Source organism: Protopterus annectens, chromosome 7.part1 (genome assembly GCF_019279795.1).
Source record: "Protopterus annectens isolate FY-2018-M chromosome 7.part1, PAN1.0, whole genome shotgun sequence".
NCBI lineage: Eukaryota > Metazoa > Chordata > Ceratodontiformes > Protopteridae > Protopterus > Protopterus annectens.
In genome coordinates, this window is record NC_056740.1 from 514,574,862 (window position 1) to 514,600,401 (window position 25,540).

The 25,540-nt window shown below is 39.0% G+C and overlaps 1 protein-coding gene across 1 annotated transcript in view; it reads left to right on the forward strand.

The window, feature by feature from the left end:
- Nucleotides 1–25,540, forward strand: part of UNC13C (unc-13 homolog C) — a 4,920,764-nt gene that overhangs the window by 4,031,295 nt on the left and 863,929 nt on the right. Inside the window, exon 19 of the mRNA XM_044078941.1 lies at nucleotides 22,452–22,578. Coding sequence (XP_043934876.1) covers nucleotides 22,452–22,578 — 127 coding nt within the window. The remainder of the gene's footprint in view (nucleotides 1–22,451; nucleotides 22,579–25,540) is intronic.

Here is a 25,540-nt window from a genome sequence, read left to right on the forward strand (position 1 = left end):
CTATGAAGCTATGAATCATGTTAGAGAGACAGATGTGTCTCCTAGAGATGGCTGCTTCCCTGGAATAGACTCCCTGTTCATGTAAACTAGAGCTCCTCAATGACCCTCTTTATAAACAATGTAAATAATTGGATGGGTGATCATTAATTTGCCCCTTGGGTGGCGCCCATGTCCTTGATGGACTGGAGTAGCCAGTGTTGATCACAGACTCATTCTGTTCATAAATTTGTTCTGCAAACTATCCAAAAAAGAAAAAATAGGGATACTTAGGATTAACTTGGCAAGACTTGTAAAGGCAATATGGCTGATAGCCTAGAACTTCCTATGAAGCTATGAACATATAATAGAGAAATCTTTAAAAAAGGGAATAACTGTAGATGCACACTTAGAAATCCCTCCAGCAATATTTTATACAGAAAACAATGATCTTTATTATGTTACTTGGTGTCTACGTGCTTCAGACAGCTGACACTCTGGGAATTTCACCTTGGCCACCTGCAGATATAACAGTATTTATGGCTCTATGTATGTATACTAAATGTATTTTAACACTTGTGTTGTTGACTGCATTTAGAATTCTATTTCTTTTTTTCTTGGCACAGGTGAATTATAATAGAGGCGTTTTCAGTGGCCACCTAGACCTGTGGAAGAGTGTGGGGGGCACTACTGAGTTGGATGACAAATCTTGGCTGCAAAGCATTTTCAAAATCATTTTCATTAGATTAGCCCTCAGTGCCATGCTAATCATGTCCGGTGTGCAGTTGTTTGCTCGCAGACTGAGCAGTGAACAGAAACATATGCACGGAGTGCAGCCAGCGGTAAAGCACCTTATGGATGTTCTTCATGTTTCACTGTTGCAGTCATTACATTTGGGTAATCTGCTGGCAGGTTGCCCTCAGTCAGCCTGAATAACAAAGTCTTGGGTCCTGCGTCGGTTGCTGTCTCCTCTCCTCTTCCATGACGTCAGGTTTTCAGGGGTATAAAACATGCAGCCAACACCATTTTAATCAGTCTTTCTTGCCACGCGGTGCCAGAAGCAGAAGCAGTTCGCAAGTGCCGGTCAGCCGACTCCTGAAATTTTTGCATTCGAGTTTCAGAACCGAAGTCTTCAACTAAAGCTAAGTACCCCATTGGGGAAACTTTTTCTTGCTCCTTACTGATGTCAGTAAAAGTTAATAATTGCATTACTTGTGGGAAGCAAATACCTCATAAGGATTTTCATTTGTACTGTATTCCTTGCCTAGGTCCAGATCATAAGGTGCCTTGCTGTTGATTTTGTGCTAGATTTAACCAATGCACTATTAAGCGTTGGTATATTTTTGCTTCAAAATATTTTGGAACCAGATTTAATTACCCTGAAATGTCGTCGGTTAGCAAACCGACTACTAGAGTTCACAAAAAAAAAAAGACAGAGACAGACCGTTGAGGTCCAAAACCGATGACGAAACTTCTCCTAAGCCAGTCGCCGGTTCGCCAGTACTCAGTGAGGAGCTTTTGCAGCCCCTGATACCCACTACTTTTGAGTCGCAGGCCTCTACCGAGACCCATGCAGAGTCTGGTATGCCGCGAAATTCTCAGAGTATTGAACCCTCGGATGTCCCTCCCTTGGATGGGTCCGGAGCCGCTGAGCAGGCACCAGCTTCTGAGGGTGTTTTCAGGCTTCAACATTTTTATATAAAACCGGCACCAGCTTCAAAAACATCTTCTAAGTCTAAAATAATGATGCATGAGCCACGTGCTCAGGACCCTATGCCTAAAAAGCAGATGATCAAAATGGCTGAGGACTTAATTACCTTGATCAGGGGTTCCCAACCCTCCTGCTAAGAGGCCTAGGCAAGACACTAATTATGAATCTTCAGATCAGGTTTCCATTTCTTCTGATTCCTCTTCTGATCAGGAATTTTCTATACCACCCCTATGTGGATTCAGATGCAGAAGAATCCATCCCATCTACATCCCCTCCTGAGGATTTTTCTTTTGGAGAAACCTTGCATACTTTAAGGGAACATTTTCATTGTCAGGATTTCTCTGAATCAAAAAAGAGGCTTAGGGATTTCCTTCTTCTTCCTCAGCATAGGCCTTTGGCTATACCTCCTGTATTAGACATTGTTGATGATGTGATTTCGGAATCAAGCATGGCTCCTGATTCCCTACCTCCGCTCCTAGTAAGCCAGACAGATATTACAGGGTTCCTGACTCCCACAAATTTCTATTCAAAAATCCTGCTGCAGATCCTGAATCTATCTCACAGGATCCCAAAGGTGTAAAGGCCTTTACAGCCAAAAATCCAACCCCCTCTGATAGAGATTTCAGGGCACTCTATAGATGGGGAAAGAAGGTTTATACGTCTGCAACCTTGGCAATTAGGGCCTTAAACTGCCAGTTTCATATGCTCAAATATCAACAGCATGTTATGGGCTTACTGAAACAGAAAATGATGTTGATTTCTGATTGTGTGGAAAATAAAGAATTGTAGGAATTATTGCATGCAGCAGAACAGGTTGAAAAGCATACTTTGCAATGTGGTATTGATTCCTTGGAGGCCTCTTGCAAGGACACAGGTACTGGATCTGCGATTAGAAGGCATGCCTGGCTCAAGGAGTAAAATCTGCCTGATCGTGTTAAAACTAAATTGTTGGATGCCCCTTTACAGCATGATACTCTGCTTGGTAATAAGGCAGAAGAGGTTTTAAAGAAAATGGCAGACAAAGCTAAATCTATGCAAACTGTAAAAGATTTCTTACAAGTGCAGCCACCCAGATTCAGTAGGCACTGGCCTACTAAAAATTGGTCCTTTCCTGTGTCCAATAGAGCCTCTCAAGGCAAATCCAGGTGCTCAAAAGGCTCTAGATACCAATCACAGGGTTCTTACAGGTCAAAGCAATGGGGTGCCTCCACCACCAAATCTGGAGGAAACAAAGCACAACCCTACAGTAAGCAGTCTCAATGACTTCCCTCTACCATCACCAAGCACATATCTTTTGGCAGCCCCCTTGGGGGGAAATTAGCACTTTATACTCAAAATTGGCAGTTAATTACCCAGGACAAGTGGGTATTAAACATAGTATCCCAGCAGTACAGATTTCATTTCTATACTTTGCCAATTCCAAATGGTTGGCCAGATCTGCCACAAAATCAATGGGCAGAGGCTCAGAAACAAGTTACGTCCCTCATGGATATGGGGGCTATTCAACCAGTACCAGAACAGGAAACAGGACAAGATTTTTACTCAAGGCTGTTCCTGGTACCCAGAAAAGACAATGCCTGGTGTCCAATACTGGATTTATCGATTTTGAACACTTTCCTGGACATTCCAAAATTCAAAATGCTGACTTTATAACAGCTACTGCCTATGCTGGGCAGGAACGCTTGGTTAGTGACTCTAGACTTAAAAGAGGCATACCTGCATATCCCAATAAGGGAATTGTGCCGAAGATACCTCCACTTCAAGGCAGGTTTTATGCATTAGCAATTCTCTGCACTGCCCTTTGGCTTATCTACTGCGCCCAAGGTCTTTACAAAGTGCCTGGCACCAGTAATTGCATTTTGCAGACAAAGAAGCATACAAATTTATCCTTATCTGGACGACTGTCTCATTCAAGCAGAGAACAAGGACATTCTTCTTCAGCATCTGGTGTTTGTAAAAAGGCTTCTAACATGCCTAGGATACACAATAAACAAAAATAAATCACAACTGGTACCTTCTCAAAAAATTACATTCCTGGGTGTAAGCTTGAATACAACTGCCCAGATGGCTTACCTTATGCCAGACAAACAAAGGCAACTGACAACATACTTCAAACAGATGGCAACAAAAACCCAGTTATCTGCAAGACAAATTCTGCAGGCTTTGGGGTTCATGGCATCCTGCATTCTACTAATTCCATATGCAAGACTGCATATGAGGGAACGTCAATGGTACCTAAAACGTTTATGGAGTCAACTTTGTCACAGCCTGGAAGCAATGATTCCTCTCATTCCCTGCCTACAACAGGAGTTTCTTTGGTGGGCAGAGACATGTCACCAAAACAAGGGACTGACATTCACTCTACCCCCTGCCACCCAAACCCTGACTACAGACACCTGGTGAGGAGATGCATTCAGGGCATATGGAGCCCAAAACAAATGCATCTGCATATCAACCAGAAAGAGATGCTAGCTGTTCATAATGCCCTGACAGCCTTCAAAGACTTACTTCATCCAGGACAACTACTGATAAAGACGGACAACACCATGGTTATGTCGTACATAAACAAGCAGGGGGGGTACACATTCCTACCCCCTTTGCAGAATAGCCATGGCATTGTGGAACACAGCCTTGACTTACCAAGTACATCTTCAAGCTCAATTCCTGCCAGGAAAACAAAATAGTCTGGCAGACGACCTAAGCAGAAATCTTATGGACCCGCACGAGTGGAAACTGGATCCACAAATCTTCAGCACGGTAACACAAAAATGGAGGTACCCAGACATAGATCTATTTGCCTCTCCCCAAACTTATCAACTGGACAAATTCTGCACAAGGATTTATCACAGACAAGCATGGAAAGTGGATGCCTTATCATTCAGTTGGAAAAACCTGTCAGTCTATGCCTTCCCCCCTCTGCCTCTTCTCTCCAAGGTCTTACTAAAGGTCAGACAGGAAAAAACAAAAATGATCCTAATTGCTCCGGACTGGCCATGCCAGCACTGGTGCCCAGTTCTAAGGAATATGTCTCTAATCCCTCCTTGGTTCTTGCCTCAAATACCTCATCTACTGTCTCAGCAGAACAATCAAATTCTGCACACTCAGCTCCAAACTATGAACCTTGCAGCATGGCTGATCATGTAATTATTCAAACAACACCTCTCAGTAAATCTGTGATGGATGTCATTTTGGAAGCCAGAAGGCCTAGTACTAGAAAATCATATGCGGATAAATTGAAGAGATTCTGTACTTGGAACCAAGCATAAGGAACGGACACAGCAAAACCAAATATCCCTCAGATTTTACAGTACTTGACTGAGATGCTTGACAAGGGCCTATCTTTTTCTTCAATAAAAATCCATGCCTCTGCCATCTCGGCTCATTACAACATGGAGCCTCCCATCTTTTCTCATCCTCTGCTAAACAGTATCTTAGAGGGGCCAAAAATTTAAGGCCTCCCAGAAGATCACCAACTCCAGCACGGGACCTCAATTTTGTGCTGGAAAAACTCACCCTGCCTCCTTTTGAACCAGCAGCTACTGCGGATATAACATTTTTATCTTGGAAAACAGCTTTCCTTTTGGCAATCACTTCAGCAAGAAGGGTTTCAGAACTACAGGCTCTCATGGCTGTGGAGCCTTTTATTACATTTTACCCAGACAGGGTGTCCCTCAGGACCAATCTTTCCTTTATGCCTAAGGTGGTATCCAGTGTGGCTCTTAACCAAACTAGTCACTTGCCAACCTTTTACCCAAATCCGCAGAACAAGGGAGAGGGATTCTGCATTCATTGGATGTACACAGACAACTAAGATTCTACTTAAACACGACCAAATCTCTAAGAAAGTCTGAGCAACTACTGGAGGCATTTGCTTCAGGATCAGAGGGGGAGGCTATATTAAAACAGACTATTTCTAAGTGGATAAGCCAGTGCATTTGTTTCTGCTACTTGCATCATGGTAAACCTGTGCCCAAGGGAATCAGGTCACATTCCACCAGGGCTGCCTCTACCTCAGCAGCCTTTCTCAGAGGAGTTCCAACCAAAGACATTCTAGAAGCTGCTACTTGGAACTCTGTTCATACCTTCACAAAGCATTATCATTTGCCTCTCTTCTCTAGATCCAGGGCAGGCTTTGCCACTGCAGTTCTGCAGGGCCTTATAGCTGCTCCTAGTGCTATTTAGTTCCATCCTCCCATCCATAGCATTGGGATTCTACCCAAATGTAATGACTGCAACAGTGAAACACGAAGAACATAGTACAGTTGTGTACACAACATAAATGTAGATGTTTGAGTGTATTCACTGTTGCAGTCCGGGCTACCCACCCGCCATCCCCCATTTCTATAACTTCTCTTTCATTCACTATATTCTAAAACCTTTGTGGTGTATTTGCTTTTAGATGAAGGTAAAGTTTATGTTGCTAAAAGTGCATTTACATATATATTGCTGTTTATATATATATATATATATATATATATATATATATATACATATTATATATATATATATATATATATATATATATATATATATATATATGTATATATAAAATTTTGCTCCCCATTTGGGGGGCACCTGACATCTGGGGCAAGAAAAAATCATTAAAATGGCGTTGGCTGCATGTTTTATACCCCTGATGACCTGATGTCGTGGAAGAGTAGACAGCAACCGACACAGGACCCAAGACTTTGTTATTCAGGTCGACTGAGGACAACCTGCCAGCAGATTACCCAAATGTAATGACTGTAACAGTGAATACACTCGAACATCTACATTTATGGTAAGTGTACACAACTGTACTTTATCCATAGGAGGTATTTAATGCTATCAAGTGCATGATCCACAGCCTCATCCCCAGATCAGGATTGTTCTAAAATAAAAACAAATAATTAAAACCCGGAGAAGTGTGCAGTTAAGAGGCAGTTTGTATTTAAAAGCTAATCTGATGAAAAGTTTGGGATTTTGTTTAATTAGTATTCTTCAGGCTTACATTTACTACTTCCTACAATAAACTGCATTAGTTGCATACTTTTTTTCAGGCTACAGAATTAACAAATGGTATGAATCCGTCTGCAGTTCAATTACAAAAGAAAATGATGTGTTGATAATTTGTAAAATAAACCCCAACGAACTGTTGCAGGAAAGCAAAGACTCCTCGTGGAAAAACGTAGAACAAATAGTAGTATAAGATCCAAACAGGAGTCACCACAGGAGATAAATCAGTATACGTAGTACGTATGTGTACACCTGAAGAAGCGTAGTTTAACTACGTGAAAGCGCTTGTGTTTTTTATCTCAATAAAGAAGATACTACGTATACTGATTTATCTCCTGTGGTGACTCCTGTTTGGATCTTATACTACTACAATTTGTAAAATAAATGGGAGATACCTGCTGCTATCTGTAGTAGATTAAACTCTTGTCACAGCCATTTAAACTTTGCCTTGAGCTATGAAGATAGTTCGGTGGCTGAGAGCGGAGAGAAGAGTGTGGATGATGAAAAAGCAGAAAGCAAATTTGAGAAATATGGTAGGGTGAGGGGACATAAATAATTACATAAATTAACAAGAATTTCAAATTATAAACAACAAAGAAGCAGTATAGCACACTCTCAATGCCACCAAAGATCCAACAACACTTTTCAAGCAGCTAGTAAAATAAACAAAAATGTAATAAAATAACAACCTAAAACCTAGTATAGCAATGAGATTTAGTGCTTTCATCCACCATAAATGTGGACTTCATCAGAATGCCATACTTCTCCTTCATTTCATTAAAATACCCTTGCAAAATAGGCGCCTTTGGGTATGAACCAATAGAAAGTTACAATTGGTTCACATAATTTAAAGGTACACATAGCATTTAATGCAGTTCAAAACCTACATCTATAACACGAAATGGTCACAGTAACTTTTCTCTATATTTGTTGTGGGCTTAATTCATTTCTTACTTTACAAAATTAATATATACTTGTAAAAAGCGATTACTTTATACATATTTAAATGTTCAGTTATATACTTTTCATTCACAACAAGTTCATATTCTTGCTAATAATACAGGTCCTATAGGTATATGATCATTAAGTCTCGGGGGGGGGGTAGTAGCATTAAGCAGTAATTGCCACTTTACTTCTTTTTTTGCTAGTAAAATTTTAATGTCCCCCCCTCTTGGATTAGGTTTCACCTGTTCCAGTATACCAAACTTGAAGTTTTTACAATACCTACTACTATCTAGATGTCTGTATAACTCATTATTCTTTTCTTTCCAACCAATATTATACAAATGGTCATATATTCTATCTTTTAGACATCTGTCAGTCTTTCTGACATAGAAACCTGGACATTCTAAACATTTAGCTAAATATATAACATGTTTGGTGTTGCCATTCCCATTTCTAAATGTTACTTTCATCCTATTAAAATTCTCAAGGACTAGACTATCGACATCTAAAATAGCGTGACACTGCTTGCATCTTCCACATTTCGTGGTATGTTTTTCTTTTTTTATCCACCCGTCAGTTGTCAAAGGGTGCTCAAGTTTATTTTTTATATTTGGTCCTGTTTTGTATGCAAACATAGGTGTCTCTTCCAACATGTTAACCAGCCCGTCCTCTAATTTGAAAATATTCCAGTTGGATGTCATTATATTTTTTACATACTGAGCATATTGATTGTACTCTATGATACATGCCCTATTGTATTTATTATTCCTTTTGTTATATCACATGGAATTTACCTGGGAACTATTCAGTCCTAAAATGGGTTTGTATCTTGTACCCCATTCACTCATTACATAACCTGTGATGTCAGATATAAGGCCATTGAGGTATCCCCTTTCCCTAAATACACTTCCAATAAATGCTATTTCTAATACAATTTCATCATAGAGGGAAGTCATCCTGGCGGCCCTAATACATTGTCCTCTCAGTATGCTCCTCATTTGATTTCTGGGATGATTACTTGAATATTCCAGATAGGAATTCCTAAACATCTCCTTCGTATGTATTCGAGATTTGAATCCTGTGGATGTGTGGGAAACTAAAGTGTCTAAATAAGCAATTCCTACTTGGTTGCTATTGTGAGTACATTGTAGAAAGTTGCTTGTATTGTTTAAATATGGTACAAACTTAACTGTCTCATCAAGGGGAACATCCCACAAAATAAAAATATCATCCAGAAATCTAGTGTAACATTTGACATACTTGAAGTGCTCACTGTTACAAACATGTTGTTCCTCCCATTCAAGCCTACCCTAGCTAACCAGCGCTGCCTGACACGCAAAACCAAGCAAATACGGTATTTATAGCAGGGAAATGAAAGAGATAGAAATTATCCCAAAATGGCCAATAAACTATTAATTTCTGGGCTGAAACCACTCCACCAGGGACAGATAGACTGTTCTCATTATTTAATCACTTGCCACTGCAATCCTTAATAAATATCTAACTGCTGCAGGTGAGCAAGCATTTGTCTATGATTCGCATCTCACCTGCACCTCTGTACAACCAATGCCTGTGCCCACTACACTGTACTTGTATAATAACTATAAAAACTACCCTTTCACATTCAGAATGATTATTTAGCAGTTGTTAAATAGTCTGAGGAAGGAAGTGCTCCAGAACAGTGTCAAGTACATTTCAGTCAAAGCAACAAGGCATACACAAAATTGAAAAGTCACGTGATTTTTAATCCTTATAATGAGGTAAGCTACATCTGAAATGACTGTATTTCACAAAACTGTAATGTTTTCTGCTCAGTGGTCTTAAAACACTTAGAGCAGTTACAGCTATTAATGCAGTCAGTATATTTTATCTCAGTCTGTCTCTCTCAGGGAAATTGCTCTTCTCTGACTTGATCCATTCAGTCGTTGTGCTGTCTTGCATAATCCACACTTGTCACACTTTATTACTTACTAACAATGCAGGATCAGCAGTAAAAAGTACATAACTGGATCAAAAGGTGCACTTTTTCCATCTAATGCATGTCTCAGAACAAGTGAAATCAAGCCTTTCTTAAGATGGTGTGCCACATTGGTGGAAAAAATGCTTATATTTGATCATAAGCTGTCTATGAAACTCAGCACCTTTGTCTCAAAGCTCAAGATTTTTGGCAGATGCCTTGCACGCTTGCCAAATCACATTTGAAGAATAATCCTCTTTTATATACAGTTTGTTTTTACAAATCCTCTGATACACATTTAAAAAATGCTCACTAATAGACCACTTCTATTTACACATATTTAATTCTGTGCATATTTGCAAGTAGCTGTGGTCAGAAGGATAAAAATATGCCACCAGCATTTCTCTACATTTTTCTGTTCTTTTATATATTTTCTGTACACAAAGTGTTTTCTCTGCTGCTCACAGCAGGTACATAGCCAGGATTTTTAGAATTGTATACAATATTCTCGAAAGTAACACCCCTGTCACACAGGCATAACCTCCCTGAAGACAAACAGTACATGTCTCTGGACAGCATGTGTCTTCAGTAGTGCAAAAGCAAAATAAAGTCATGAAATGATGGGCTTAAGCAAAACACACATTTTTTTATACATTTAAATTACTTTTAAAAATTGCACACTATGATGTGCTGTCATTGACTACCCAAATGATGTTAACATACTTCAAGATGGTCTCACAGCAATAAATGACTGGTGCCAAAGTCATGGCCTTAAGTTAAATGCAAAAAATGTATTATCATACCATTCAGCAAAAACATGGCTCCTACTGATTACCACATTAGCAGCAACTGCTAAGCACACAACCTGTGGTGAAAGACCTGGATACACAAGTTGACAACAATCTCACATTTGACCATCATGTATCGGCAGTGGTCAGAACAGCCTTTTACTTGGTTCATCTCATAAGTAAAGGGATTCCATCCAGAAAAAAGGAGATTATTACCTCTCTGTACTCCTCCCTCATTAGGCCAATAATTGAGTACAACGCCCCATTTGATATGTACCTCTCCAAACACCTGCACCAACTGGAAAGGCCAAGGAAATATCTCACAAAGAGAACCCATGGCCTCCAATACCTTTCCTATGTGGACATGCTCAAATCACTATCACTCTACTCTGTATCATACAGATTGCTCAGAGGTGATCTGTGTCTCTCCTACAAGGCAATCTCAGACCCTGATCTACTAGAGATGCTCCATGTCCGTAAGTCTAACTCTTCGTGTAGTACCCAATCAGAAGGCTTAAATCTAATATGTGACATTAACAAAACCTGCTGGAGAGACAGGTTTGTCTCCCAGAGGCTGCCCCTTCTCTGGAATACACTTCCCATACATGTCAAACAGAGCACCTCGCTGACCCTTTTCAAGCACGGCCTTGATGAGTGGATGAGCAACCACAAATTTGTCCCAGGGGTTCCACCTGTGTCCCTCATTGACAGAGGTGACAGGTGCTGATTGAGGTTTCTTTTTTTGGGGATAAACTCTTGGCAGGGCTTGTAAGGGCCCCAGCACCATTACCCTAGTAATGTCCTATTTCTCAAAATGCCTGGGAACTCTGCTGGATTGGCTTTGCTTTTCTGTTTCAAGAAATGACTTGGAAACTATTTTTGGGAGGAAGTTGCATATATAACCTGAAATGGGTAAAATGTTACTAAAGTCTTTTCAGTTATCTACTAATTAGGAGACATACTTCCATTAAAAAAATGCTTCCACAAAATGGAGACACCATCAGCAGTAGAGTTCAACAATGAATGGGATATCACAGATAAAATGTTTGAAATCAAACTGCTGACATATAACTTTAACAAAAATAGAATCTCTGCATGTATGGCAACTGCAAGGTTTCAAAACAAAATGCTTTCCAAAAATAAACAAAACCAGCTAACTGTGGCAAACAAACACTATTTAATATACAGTGCTAAAAGCACATACTGAATTATATGAGAAAGAAACAGACCTGTTTCGGCTTAGAAAATCACATAGCCTTCATCAGTGTATAAACCATGAATAAACCAAACTCCTTATATAATCAATATTAAGAGGCTCAATTGGTGTAACTTATTAGAGTTGCAAATTTAGTCCAGGAGCAAAGAAACCCTCCCAGCTTAATGATCTATTTTTTCTCTTTTATATTCAAAATGTGATGCCAGCCTGTTTTGTTGGACTTAGTACCCAGAATTCGATCAATAATAATAAAATTAAAAAAAGCATTTGTGTGTACTATGATATGTTTGTAAAAGACATTAGCATTTTTTTGATGTTTAATATCAGAAAGAACTCAGTAATCCTGAATTTAACCGGTTGTGACGTTTGATCCATGTAGAAGGCTGAACAATTACAGATGGATAAATAAATCATCCAATCTGTTTGGATCAGTCAGCTCTTGTGTTGTTTTTTCTAGTTAGTCTATAACTATGTGCATGAGCTTATGACATGTATACATCACTCTTTATTATCAAAATATTATTTGTCAGATATATATGATATGAACAGATTGGTCATTTCTTAATGTATTTTTTCTTTGGAGTCTGTACATACCTTTCATTATCTCTATTGAGTATTGGTATGCTCACAACTCCATGAACATTAAGTTTTTGGATCCTCAAGGTATAGGGCTCCATGTACTTTATTATTGGATATCGGGGTCCTCAATATCTGCCGATAGTATTATATCATTAGTGTTTTTCGTAACTTCTCTTTGTCCCTCTGCTTTGAAGCCCCTCATTTTTCATCAGTCTTTTGACCTTTTCTTCAGGATTTTTTTGGGGGTCGACCTTATCTGGAACATATTTGGACTTACATAATTATTGTACTGATTAGTTGGATATAGTAAGATTGGATATTTACACATCACATTGGCTTTAACACATACACAATTTATTGTCATGGATCTCAACAATATGATACAAGGATTATGCGCAGACAAGGATGATATACATATATTTGGGATTGAACCTTGCAGGGGGTCTGCCAATAACACCATAAATGATCCAGTTGACGATTGTGATATGTTATTCACTCAATTTGCTAAAAAAATTAAAACATTAAGATCCAATATATGGCATTCCAGATTATTTAAAGCATATAAACATCAGAATATTGCCCCGAGGGGCCTCAGAACCAAGTTGCAACCTTTGGTTGGCAAACCGGATGAGGTACTAATCAAAGAATGGAATGCTGCACAACAGGATTCGTCCATGATGTTTGTTAACATCCTTTCTTCTTATTATGATAGAACGATTCAAGCCAATATCTGTGATGTGCAAAAATTGTGTGAGGAGTTAAAATCATATGAGAGTCAACCCAACTTTTCTGGATTATTGAATAGATTATCCAGAGAATTGTCGGCCTCTGAAAAAATCCTTAAAGAAAAGAAATTAAAAAAATTTACAAGAGATATAGAAGATTACGAGAGGGGGAAACCCTTTGAGTTATACAAAGGGATACGATTTGCGGAGGGTACAAAGAATTTCATGTATACACATAAAAAACGGCCTAGATCTATTCTTAAGAGGGGAATATCACCCACTAGGAGTTCGGGGGATGAATCATCCACCACGGATACCGAATCCATTAAGTTGTCAGATTCACCTACTCCCAAAAGAGTATGCAATGCATGTCACCCTTTAGGCACAGACACAGGGGGGGACGCAAGCATAAAAACATTGGAAGAACTTTTTCTGTCAATAGTCAAATGAATACAAATTGTTTAAATGTGCACAACATTTCTGATTATGTATTAACACCTATGGAAGAACAATTGCTAAATAAAGGTCTTGGTTTTATTCCTGGCTTTTTTGTTGATGAAAGTACATTTGTATCTGATGTTATGGATTTCTGTAGAAAATTAAATCTGAAAATTTTCTTTGATGAGAAGGATTCCACTCCAAGATCTACTGAATTTAATTTTCTAGCATCTAAGTTTTGTCCTACGATGGACAAACATGTAGCCATATTCCAGAATGCAGTTATAGAAGATTTACACCAGCAGTTGGGCACAGGGAACATTATCCGAAACAATCTTAACACTAATGAACAGCAGGCTCTTACAAACCTGAAAAACAATACTGATATTACCATTCTTCCTGCGGATAAGGGTGGGGCCATTGTGGTGATGAATTCCAGTTATTACTGGGCTGAAGGGTTAAGACAAGTGTCGAACAATCAGCATTATTTACAGATGCCCATTGACCCCACGCCCAATTTCAAAAAAGAAATTGATGATTTTTTGCAACTCGCAGTTGAGGAAGGCATCATCAGTACCAAAATCAAATTTCATCTCACTACTGTGGATCCAGCCAAACAATACCTGTATTTACTCCCTAAAATTCATAAATCATTTTCTACACCTCCAGGGAGACCCATAGTGTCAGGTATTGGTTCACTGACGGAACCTTTGTCCGCCTTTCTCACTCAATATCTTAAACCTTTGTTAAGATATGTTAGGGCTAGACTCCAGGATACCACAGAGTTTCTTCAGATTGTTTCTGAATCACAGCTTGAAGAGCATTGGATTATGTGCACTCTAGACGTTACATCGTTATACACAAGCATACCACATTGGGCTGGGTTAACGGCACTGGAGTATTGGCTACACAAGACCAACATTTACAGTCCAGGATTCAATACCCTATTGATTTGCATGGCGGAACACGTTCTCACCAAAAACATCTTTTATTTCAAAAGCAATTGTTACTGGCAGATACAGGGTACAGCAATGGGTGTGTCTTTCGCACCTATTTATTCAGATCTCTTTATGGGTTTTGTGGAAGACCACATTATATACAATGAATCGCATAACCTGTACCTGCCAGATATGGATATCTGGAGACGTTATCTTGATGATTGCTGGCTAGTCTGGAAAGGAGGAATTGATTATCTCCAAGAATTTGTTGAATATTTGATAAGCAACAAATGGGGTGTTAGATTCACAGCCAATTATGACACACAACAAATTGATTTCTTTGGATGTACACCTCTCTCAAGAAGTGGATAATACTTTACGTACCACTGTACACAGGATATATCCACAATATAACAGCTTATTACATGCCTCCAGTTTACATCCAAAACATATCATTAAAAATATTCCCAAATCCCAGTTTATTAGGATTAAGAGAATTTGTTCATCGAACTCCAACCTCAGATGTTGCCAGGATGATCTTTCCAACAAATTCATACAGCGGGGTTATCACACTTTGGACATTCACTCGGCAGTTGGCATTACTGCCAACTTGTCCAGGGATTCCTTGTTATGTTATAAACCGAAAACTGCCCAATCATCAGACCAGACACCTAGGTTAGTAACCACCTTTGGTAGAAACACCTACCAATTACAAGACATAATCAGTCATCACTGGAACATATTAACTAATAACAAACACCTAGCAAAATGGTTAGATAACAGATGTCTCTTCTCTTATAGGAAAGGTAAAACCTTAGGATCACACTTTTCATACTACAAAAAAACTACTGTCCAGGAAGTATCTATGATTCAGACTACTATTTTGGGGGACAAATTAACAGGTTGTCACCCTTGTGGTCACTGTGCCTTTTGCAAATTTGTTTTTACCACCAAAGAATTCACTAGTAAAAACACAGGCAAGATTTATGATATCCAACATTTTGCCAATTGCAATACGGACTGGGTGATCTATCTAGCTACATGCACATGCAGGGCCTTCTACATTGGACAAACGTCTAGACAGTTCTGAACACTTAGGGGATATCAGAAATGCCAGGCCTACTAATGCACTATACAAACATTCTATCACACACAAAATGGCCCAATTTTCCTTTATTTGCATTGACAGAATTGTTGGTAACAGAATGTATAAAACAGGATGGCACAAATTATTGGATAACAAGGAAACCAAATGGATAGTCAAACTAGGTGGTTTGTTTCCAACAGGTCTTAATGACAAACTGCAATGAATTATATAGTGTTACTAATCACTATTACATTATATTAATAACTGTATTAGGTCAGAAATATCTTTTGGTCATTTGCATGTAGGTCATTATATTTATTGGCATATACATGTCATTCCATATTATTGGTTCATGGATGGCCGTAACTAAATTACATTATTTGTCTAAATCCATTGTATGTTTCAACTTTGGCATTTATTCACTGTCTATTTATAATATTAATAATATTTTTTGTGGTTATATTGTTGATATACAGGAAGTGATGTCAGGTCACTCAGTTAGCATTTCCTACAAATATGACTTATTGTGAGTTTTCTAATAAGCCACTGAAGAAAGCTAGTTGCTGAAACCGGTTTGGTTCATAATAAAAATTTTTTACTGCTACTTATGCTCAGGGTGCTGGATTATTTCTCTTTTTATCACTTTTGGTTTATCCGTGCATCTACCGTACTTGCTAGCCTGCTCTTTACAAGTATATACCGAACAAGAGAGGTCCCAGAACTGAGCCCTGTGGGATGCCACTTGTAACTGGTTTGGATTCGGACATGGCACCTGCGATGCTGACCATGTTGGTTCTATCTCTGAGCCAGTTTGCAACTCATCTTGTGATATAGGGGCTGATATTTAAGCTGGTAAGCTTATTTATGATGCCTGAGTGGGGTATTGTGTCGAAGGCTTTTGCGAGGTCCAGGTAGGCTGTGTGGACTACCTTGCCCTCATCTATGGCTTTGGTAACTGTTTCAAAGAAATCAACTAGGTTTAAGAGGCAAGATCTGCCCTTAACAAAGCCGAATTGGGTAGGGTCCAGTGTCTGGAGGCTCCCAATGTCTTTGTTTATGAGTTCCATGATAATACGCACCATAGCTTTACAGACCAGACTAGTCAGGCATATGGGGCAATAGTTTCCGGGGTCCGTTGTGGCACCACCTTTGTGGAGTGGGACCAGTGTAGCTGTATGCCATTCTTTGGGTACATATCCTGTAGTAAGGCTGAGTTTGAACAGTGACTTAATGTGAGGTTTCAGTTCTTCTTGGAGCTCGTGTAAGACACAGCCGGGGACACCGTTCGGTCCCATAGATGCTGTGTTTTTTGCTTTGGAGAGGGCAGCTTTCACCTGTGCATCTGTGATGTCAGGGAGGTTACATTCAGTTGGGATAGGCATTTGCTCCTTTGGGGGGAAGGGGGGGAGAAGTTTGCGCTGAATCTGTCTGCCAGGATGTTGGCTATGTCTGTAGGTTCGGTATATTTTGTACCGTTATGCAACAATTCAGAGCATATCTGGGAGTTTCTGCCCATGTTCCTGACATAACTAAAGAAGGCCTTGTGATTATCTTTAGTGTCTAGGGCAATTTTTTTTTCGAAACTGGCCTTTGATGATTTTATGATGGATCGAAGTTTCTTGCTAATACTGATCAGAGATGCCTTCCCTTTTTGGGATTTTGCTCTGTCATGTAGTAGCTTCCTCCTTCTGTTGTATAGCTTATTTATGGCCGGGGTCCACCAGACCGGTCTCCTATTTTTGGAGGAGTCAGTCTTGGTTTTATTTGGGATAGCACGATCCATGCATTCCTGCAGGTACTCATAGAATGCATTTATAAAGGATTCTGTGGATTGGGCTGTATTATCCTCTGGCCCAGGGGCTTTGAAGGATTCCACCTCAGTCTTGAGAAGTGCAAAGTTGGCTTTTGAGAAATTCTTTACAGTGATTTCCTTGGCTGGGGGTGGGGACGGGATATGGATGTCCAGGGAAATTTGTTTATGGTCTGATCTTACCAATGAGGGGTTTACCTCTGGTGTGGAACATAGAGTCCCCATGTTGGTGATGACCAGGTCCAATATGTTGTTCCCTCTTGTGGGAGTGGTGACCAGTTGTTCCATTGCGTTAGAGTTTATAAATTCAAGGAACCGTTGGGCAGGGTGTTTGGGCTTGAGTAGTTTTCCCAGTCAATGTTTGGGTAGTTGAAGTCACCCAATAACATAGTGTTTGGAGAGACCTTCATATTCTCCAGTGTTCTCAGGAATGCCAAGTGGGGTTCCTGTAATAGGGAGGGTGTTCTGTAGCAGGCTACAAACTGAAAGGCAGTTTTGCCCACTGTTAGTTGCACATGGATGGTTTCCGATGCTTCGTGCAGTGCCACTAACCTGGAGGTGTAGGTATCTTTGATGAATATAGATACTCCCCCTCCTTTTGTGCTTCGGTCCGAGTTTTGGGACCGAAACGCATGGTATGAGTTATAACCTGGTAGTGCTGGGGTGCTCTCAGGAGCCTTGAACCAGGTTTCTGTTACTGCACAGACATCGAGTTTTATTGCATATATAAATATATATATCTATATGTATATATATATATATATATATATACACACAGATATATATACACACACACACACACACACACACACACACATATATATAAATGTGTGTGTGTGTGTGTGTGTGTGTATATATATATATATATATATATATATATATATATATATATATATGTGTGTGTGTGTGTGTGTGTATATATATATATATATATATATATATATGTGTGTGTGTGTGTGTGTGTGTGTGTGTGTATATATATATATATATATATATATATATATATATATGTGTGTGTGTGTGTGTGTGTGTGTATATATATATATATATATATATATATATATATTTATATATATATATATGTATATATATATTTGTTTTTTTTTGAGAGAGAGAGTGAGATAGAGAGAGAGACTGCAATGCATGTTGCAATTCGTTTTCAAAATAAGAAAACAAACTTTAATAAGTACCTCTCTGATATAAAAAAAATATTTTTAACACTTTCAGCTCTACTATTTTGTAGTCTCATGCCAAGATATAACAGAAGCCAATTCTAGCTTGCACGTAATACTGCCAGAAAGTTAATATAGCTTTAAAAGCTGTTAGACATTTTCATACACAGAAAAAATAAAAGTGTGGCAAAATGAAGTATCTAACAATGTTAAAAGCATTTATTCATCAGAGGGATATTTCACTTCTGCTTGCTTTCTGAGTGGCAAGTTAAAAGTGGTCTGTGGCTCGCAGTGCTGTAAAACACTTCATGTTCCTATAGGTTTTCTTCTATAACTGTTAGTAGATGGAGCAGATAAAACTATGTGTGCTATAAAGACATATGATTGGGTCTCGCTAATAATAAGTCTTATTATGCAGGTAGGGATGGAGTTCTTACTGTGACCCATATGTCTGAACTTTGACTAATGGCCATGGTGCTGCAGAACACAAGCGAGAAGGGGGTGAAATGAAGGGTCAATGCCCAATTGCCTCTCTGGGAGGTGGGGTGGGAGTGTTTTTTGTACATGCTGGGACATGTTGGGCAGCTGATCTCTCTATCTGTAATAGAAAGAGGAGAGCTTCTTGGAGGATAAGCCCCTTGCGGAAGTGAGGAGAGTCCTCTCGGGATGGTGCATTGCTCCCTTCTCCCTGGTTCTTGGCTGAGTGTGTACAACTAACAGAAAAATACCAACAACCAATCACAATGTAAATGATGGCATCTTCTGGATGACTGTCAGTTCTGTGCAGGGTTTGCAAATGGGTCCATTGACTAGAAGGGAGCAGAAAGATGAAATACAGTGGGGGAAAAATGTAAGAAAAAAGAACTCTCATTATGTGCTCTCATCAAAATTCCTCCACCCATCCTACTCAAAACTTCTAACCCTAAACTTGATCCTAACCTTAACCCTGCCCCAACTCTAATCACATGTATTACTATATGAAAAACCCTTTCCCTAACAAATTTTGTCTGCAGGTACTGCTAGGGATTGGGTTAAGTGATCTCAAAGGGAAACCATTTCCATTCTAAGGTTTTTTTGCTTGTTCAATGTTTTTTTTTGATAAATATGTTGTATATGTGCTGGCTTTAATCTGATGCTTTTGCACATCAATAGAATATCCTATTTTCATGTAGTATGTATTTTTTGGGGTTTTCTGTAGTTGGATAAACTAGACTGATCAAGCTCAAAATTGTCAAGCAAACTTCATCAGCTGTATGTATTTCATCTTGGTCTGGGGACTATAGTCTTGTGGTATTACTCACAATAGTAAGAGGATTGTGAATTACTGCAAGATCTGAGCCTCATTTATAACATTTCTCTGCATTTTTACTGTTTGCATTTTATTTGGTCTTGGGGCCTTAGTTTTGCAGTATCACTAACAATCGTATGAAAATTGTGAATTGCAACATGATCTGAGTCTCATTTATTACATTTCTACTGCAATTTATTCTTTGCATTTCAGTTAGTCTGGGGACCTTAGACTTGTAGTATCACTTACAATAGTGAGAGAATTGTGATTTTCTGCAGGATCTGAGCCTTACACACACACACACACACACACACACACACACACACACACACACACACACACACACACATACTACATCTTTACTGTTTACTGACTGGATTCCTTACTAGTTCATCTTCTATAACCTGTGCACAGCAATGGTTTGCAGTGCCCTGCATAGATGCAAGTACCTACAGTTGTAATTTTCCATGTAAAACTTCCTCTGCTAACTACAGATTAGGAAAGAAGAACAGCAGCAGTTATTCTCCTACACAAAGGTGGCTTAGCAACAGTCCCAGGGAATTACAGACCAGCCTCATCTGTAAAGCAATGGACTGTATCATCATGGACCTCATAAATAAAGACAAAGACTACCTCCAAACCCTGGATTTGATACAATTTGGCTTTGTCAAAGGCAGATCCTGCCAGTTATACCTGGTGGATTTCTTCGAAAATGTGACCAGGGCCATTGACGAGGGCAAATCTGTGCACACAGCATATCTTGACTTGGCAAAGGCTTTTGATACAATCACACACTTAGGCATTACTGATAAACTTAGCGAACTGAATGTAAAACCCTTTGTTGTAAGATGTGTTGCCAACTGTCTCACAAACCGGTCGCACTCTATCAAAGTGGGTGACTCCACATCAACCAGCAGACCTGTTACCAGTGGGGTCATTGCTGAGCCCCCTACTGTTTGGTATATACTTCTCGGATGTTCAGGCCAAATCTAAGGGGCTGTGGCTGACCAAGTTTGTGGATTACTGACAACTGGGTGTAATTACTGAATCCCTAAATGATGTCAGAATACTTCAGGAGGGTCTTACGCAGACCAACAACTGGTGTCTTAGTCATGGTCTCAAACTGAATGCAAAGGAATCCATCATCATTCCCTTCAGTGAAAACAATGTCCCTTCACACTCTCAAATTAACAACAATACCCTATGTACCTACAATGTGGTAAGAGATCTGGGATCACAAGGAGACTGTGACCTTAACTTTCACCACCATGTGTCTTCTGTAATAAGGAAGGCTTTTTTACGTAGCACACTTGATTAGCAAAGGCATTGCCTCCAGAGCAAAGGAAGTTATAACCCTTCTATACTTGTCACTAATAAGGCCCATAATTGAGTATAACACCCCTTTCAGGATGTACCGTAGAAAGCACCTGCAGCAATAGGAGAAACCTCAGAGGTTTCTAACTAAGAAGATCAAGGGACATACATGCTTTACACAGACCGACTAAAGTCCCTGTCACTATACTCAGTATCGCATGGACTTCTTAGGAGAGACTTATACCTGGCTTACAGAGCAATCTCTGACTCCAACTTAATGAAATTGTTGTATATCTGTAAATCGAACGGGACTAGAGCTACCTATTCCAGGGACTTAAATATGGCCTGCGACTTGAATAGGACATGCTGGAGGGACAGATTTGACTCCCAGTGACTCCCGTGTGTTTGGAATAGGCTGCTAATTCATGTGAAGCAGAGCAACGTTATGACACTATTCAAAAGGAACCTGGACAAGTGGATGGGGCACCTTAAATTCTTAACAGGGATAGTGCCCACAACCCTCCTGGACATGATCAGCCATTATTAAATACAGTATTGGGTATTGACTAGAGTATCTATGGTATTACATCGGTATGAAACAGCTAGCCTTGAAGTAACCTCCGGGCAGATAGCCTAGTAACCTCCTATGATCATCTGAAAGACAACACACTCAGGATGGCAGTACCACCCCATGCCACACTGCAGTGCCAGTAGTGGAAATTTAATCCAAGTACACGGTGTGGGAATAGAACTCCTAGCCTTCTGATCTTCAGGCACCAAAGGTGAGTGTGCTACATGTTGAACCACTGACATTGACAATAAATAAGTGGGGCCCCTATTTAGTCACATCTTAGTTACACTAAAACAGCACAAATTATTTGATTCTACCAGATGTAGACAAAACTGGACTAGCATTGTCTTAGTTGTAAAGATCGAATTATTTATGTATGCTCAAATGCTCAATAAAGTTCATAGGATCATGGGATCATGTATAATGCAAGTTAGTTGAATCAAAAGAAACCTTGCCAATGCCCATACTCGTGCTGTAGCCCCCTCTCAAGAGGGGCAGAGCATGTCAGACAGAAAAATAATGTTGTTGATATCTATCCTGTTATCCAACTTTAATTTGAATGATGCTAGAGCACCACTTCATTTACCCAAATGACTGTGTATATTCACTGAAGGCACATTCTTAAAATCAGACATGTCGAATTTGACTATATATGTATACCACATATAGAAAAGGATATGTTCGATCAGTAATAGCACATGCACAAATACATTTTAGCTCAGGGTGAATAAGCAATGTGGACTTCATTATGGAAACATAAGAAAAATAGAGTTGGAAGCTCTCTAAGAGGTTGGAAAATAATTCCATAATTTATGATAAAAAAAAAAAAAAACTTGGCCGTGTTACTGATGCTCTTGAATTTTATTCTGAATGCAGTGCTACTGATTATGGTCCTATACTATAGCACTCTTTTTAATTTAATCCCTCTTTTTTTAATACAGAGCATGAAAAGCACCGACTTTGTAAGAGTACAGATTACATGAATTTACACTTCAAAGTGAAATGGTTCTATAATGAATATGTTCGGGATCTCCCAGCCTTTAAAGAAGCTGCAGCTGAATATTCACTGTAAGTATTCAAGCTTTTTATTAAATCCCCCTACTTGTTAGCCTGCATTAGTCATAATATATTCATAACGGGAAAAACTAATTCCCAGGAAATGAGTCTTGAGTACTTATTCCTTAACTGCTCTTGAACTATCACTTGTCTTTATGTTCCTTACTTCCTTACCACTTTTTTGGAATCTGAGTTAATACATGAAGGTACACATGGAAAACATCAAGCCACATTTTTAAACATGACCAGTTCAATCTACTTTACATACCAGCAAGAAGGTATAGTTTTGCACTTTGAATGCAGATCTTTATTGTCCTTTGTCTAAATGTGGTGCTTATATGTAATGAACATAATAGGCTGGAAAATTAACATATAGCCTGAATGATGCAGGAAGGGGCAGGGAAGGATGGTATAGGTGTTACCACACCTTATAAAGGAAATTATTTATTTGTATTTAGCATTCTGCTTCTTGCATTACAATCAGTTTCTTATGCATTTCAGAACATTGATTTATAGCAATGGAAATGAACCATAAATTTTATTTGTCCCACTATATGGCATATAAATTTAGCAACATGGGAAAGGCAAAAGGCTTAAATGGTTTGATTTATCCATTCAGCGGGCAATTTTCCATTAACTCACTGAATGTTTGACCAGTACATTTTTTAGATTTTTAGATTTTAGATAGTGATTTTTACCTCAAATGTTGTCTTGCTCTTCCTGCATTTACTGATTTTCTTCTGAGTTTCCTCATAAAGACTAGACCTGTTCAAGTGTGCATACAGCATTACATAAACTAAAATTAGCTTATACAAGAATTCCTTATTTGTAAACATATGGAGTGTACTACTTAAAGATAATCTATTTCAAAAATAAGAAAGTGTTCCGCTTTGGGACACCTCAGCTATGATATTTGCTGACCAGTACTGTCATTTTTTAAAGTTCAGGGGGTGATAGGTATACTGGCATGAAGGAGATTTATCATCATACAAAAAATATCTGAATCTAATTAGAGGATTTTTTGAATACATTTCTGTCTCCATAATCAATGGCCTATATGTCAGTCGACCTGCTAGACAGGGGTCCAGGGAAGTAAATAGTGTGGGAAGAAATAGCCAGGGAATTGTTATGGCTAGGCTTGTATAGCGTAGTACTAACCTATGAACCTATGAACCTATGTGAGCAGGTTACAGTCCTAATTTACCAAAACCCTTGTTTCCACATCATGCTTTTGGTAAGTTTGGTATTTATAAAAAGAGAAACACATGGATGGACATGATAGAATGTTTGCACTCATCAGTCCCCTTGTTCACATCTGATGTGAGACCCATTAAAGTATTATCTTGTTATGCAATGTGTGCTTGTTGTCCTTCATTACCTCAGTTACTTATGATGAGATTGTTTGAATGGGGGAAGGGGGCAGGGAGTGAGGAATTGTAACCGCTACTAAATGAAGATCTCCACATTATCAAATCTGGTTTTGCAACCTATATATGCAGCAGAGGATGACGTCTTTACATATTACAGTCACTAGAGTCTGTAAAACTGTCCAGGATTTGTACATTTCTCCATCAGTAGCGTATCATCCTTTTGGTTAAGATCAAGTATAATGTGGTTCATTCCTTCTGAAAAAAAAAGTTTTTCATCTATTATATGTCCAACATGCTGTCATTGACATAAAAACCTGTATACCTCAATATATTTGCAAACTTCATTGTCTTACATATATGTGTGTGTGTGTGTGTGTGTGTGTGTGTGTGTGTGTGTGTGTGTGTGTGTGTGCGTGTGTGTGTGTGTGTGTGTGCAGGTGAAAATCAGCCATCTGACTTTTGAGCAAATGAAAGTCATCCTATATATTTATATATATATATATATATATATATATATATATATGTGTGTGTGTGTGTGTGTGTGTGTGTGTGTATACATATATATATATATATATATATATGTGTGTGTGTGTGTGTGTGTGTGTGTGTGTGTGTGTGTGTGTGTGTGTGTGTGTGCATGTGTATATATATATATATATATATATATATATATATATATGTGTGTGTGTGTGTGTGTGTGTGTGTGTGTGTGTGTGTGTGTGTGTGTGTGTGTGTGTGTGTGTGTGTGTGTGTGTGTCTGTGTGGGTGTATGCAGGTATAAATATGTGTGTTTGTAAGTGTGCATCTATAAATATCTGTACAAATTAGTCTGTGTAACATGGTATACTAAACACGCTTATCAACGGTCACAATTTTCATGCCAGGTGCCTTAATGACTAACACAATAAAAAGAAGGTGGGGTCTAACCTCCTTGTAATTTGTAATCAGAACTGATTCCTGTGCTGCTTGTGTGTACCACATTCAGTTGTAATCAGTGGAGCTTTCCCATCAACCTTTTAAAGTATTCACCTCATATAAGATCCAGTATGCATTACACAGACAACATGCATCAAATTAAAGTTCTTGCATATTCATGCATTTTCTAACATTGCAATTTTTCTGTCCTTAATATTCTTTTTTTCTGGAACTGTCTGTATATCCACATCTGTACTGTAGCACAGAGGAATAAATACCTAACTACAGCCTAGATGATAACAGTCTCATTGAAATATTGGGTATCTGATGCACAGCAGGGGAAGGGTAGGTATGCCTATCCTGGATAGGACATGCTCCTTCCTTTAGATCCTTGGTGAAGGCTTGAGACATGGAAGTCGGGCATGTTCTAAAATGGGAACAGGTGGTGACATTAACTGAGTCACCACAGAGTTGGGATAACATGCCCCTCATCCTCATCTTCATTGCACTTCTACCCGTAGGTGTGCATGTGAGTGCAGGGTTAAATGGGGAAGCTAGATCATAAGGAGAAAAAAAAATTGTCATTAATATGCTGCTGAACTGCTGGGATGCTTTGACCTCCTCATGAGATCTGAGCATTTGTTGCAGTGTTGAAGTAAATGTGGAGGCATGCAGGAGTTATTGGTGAA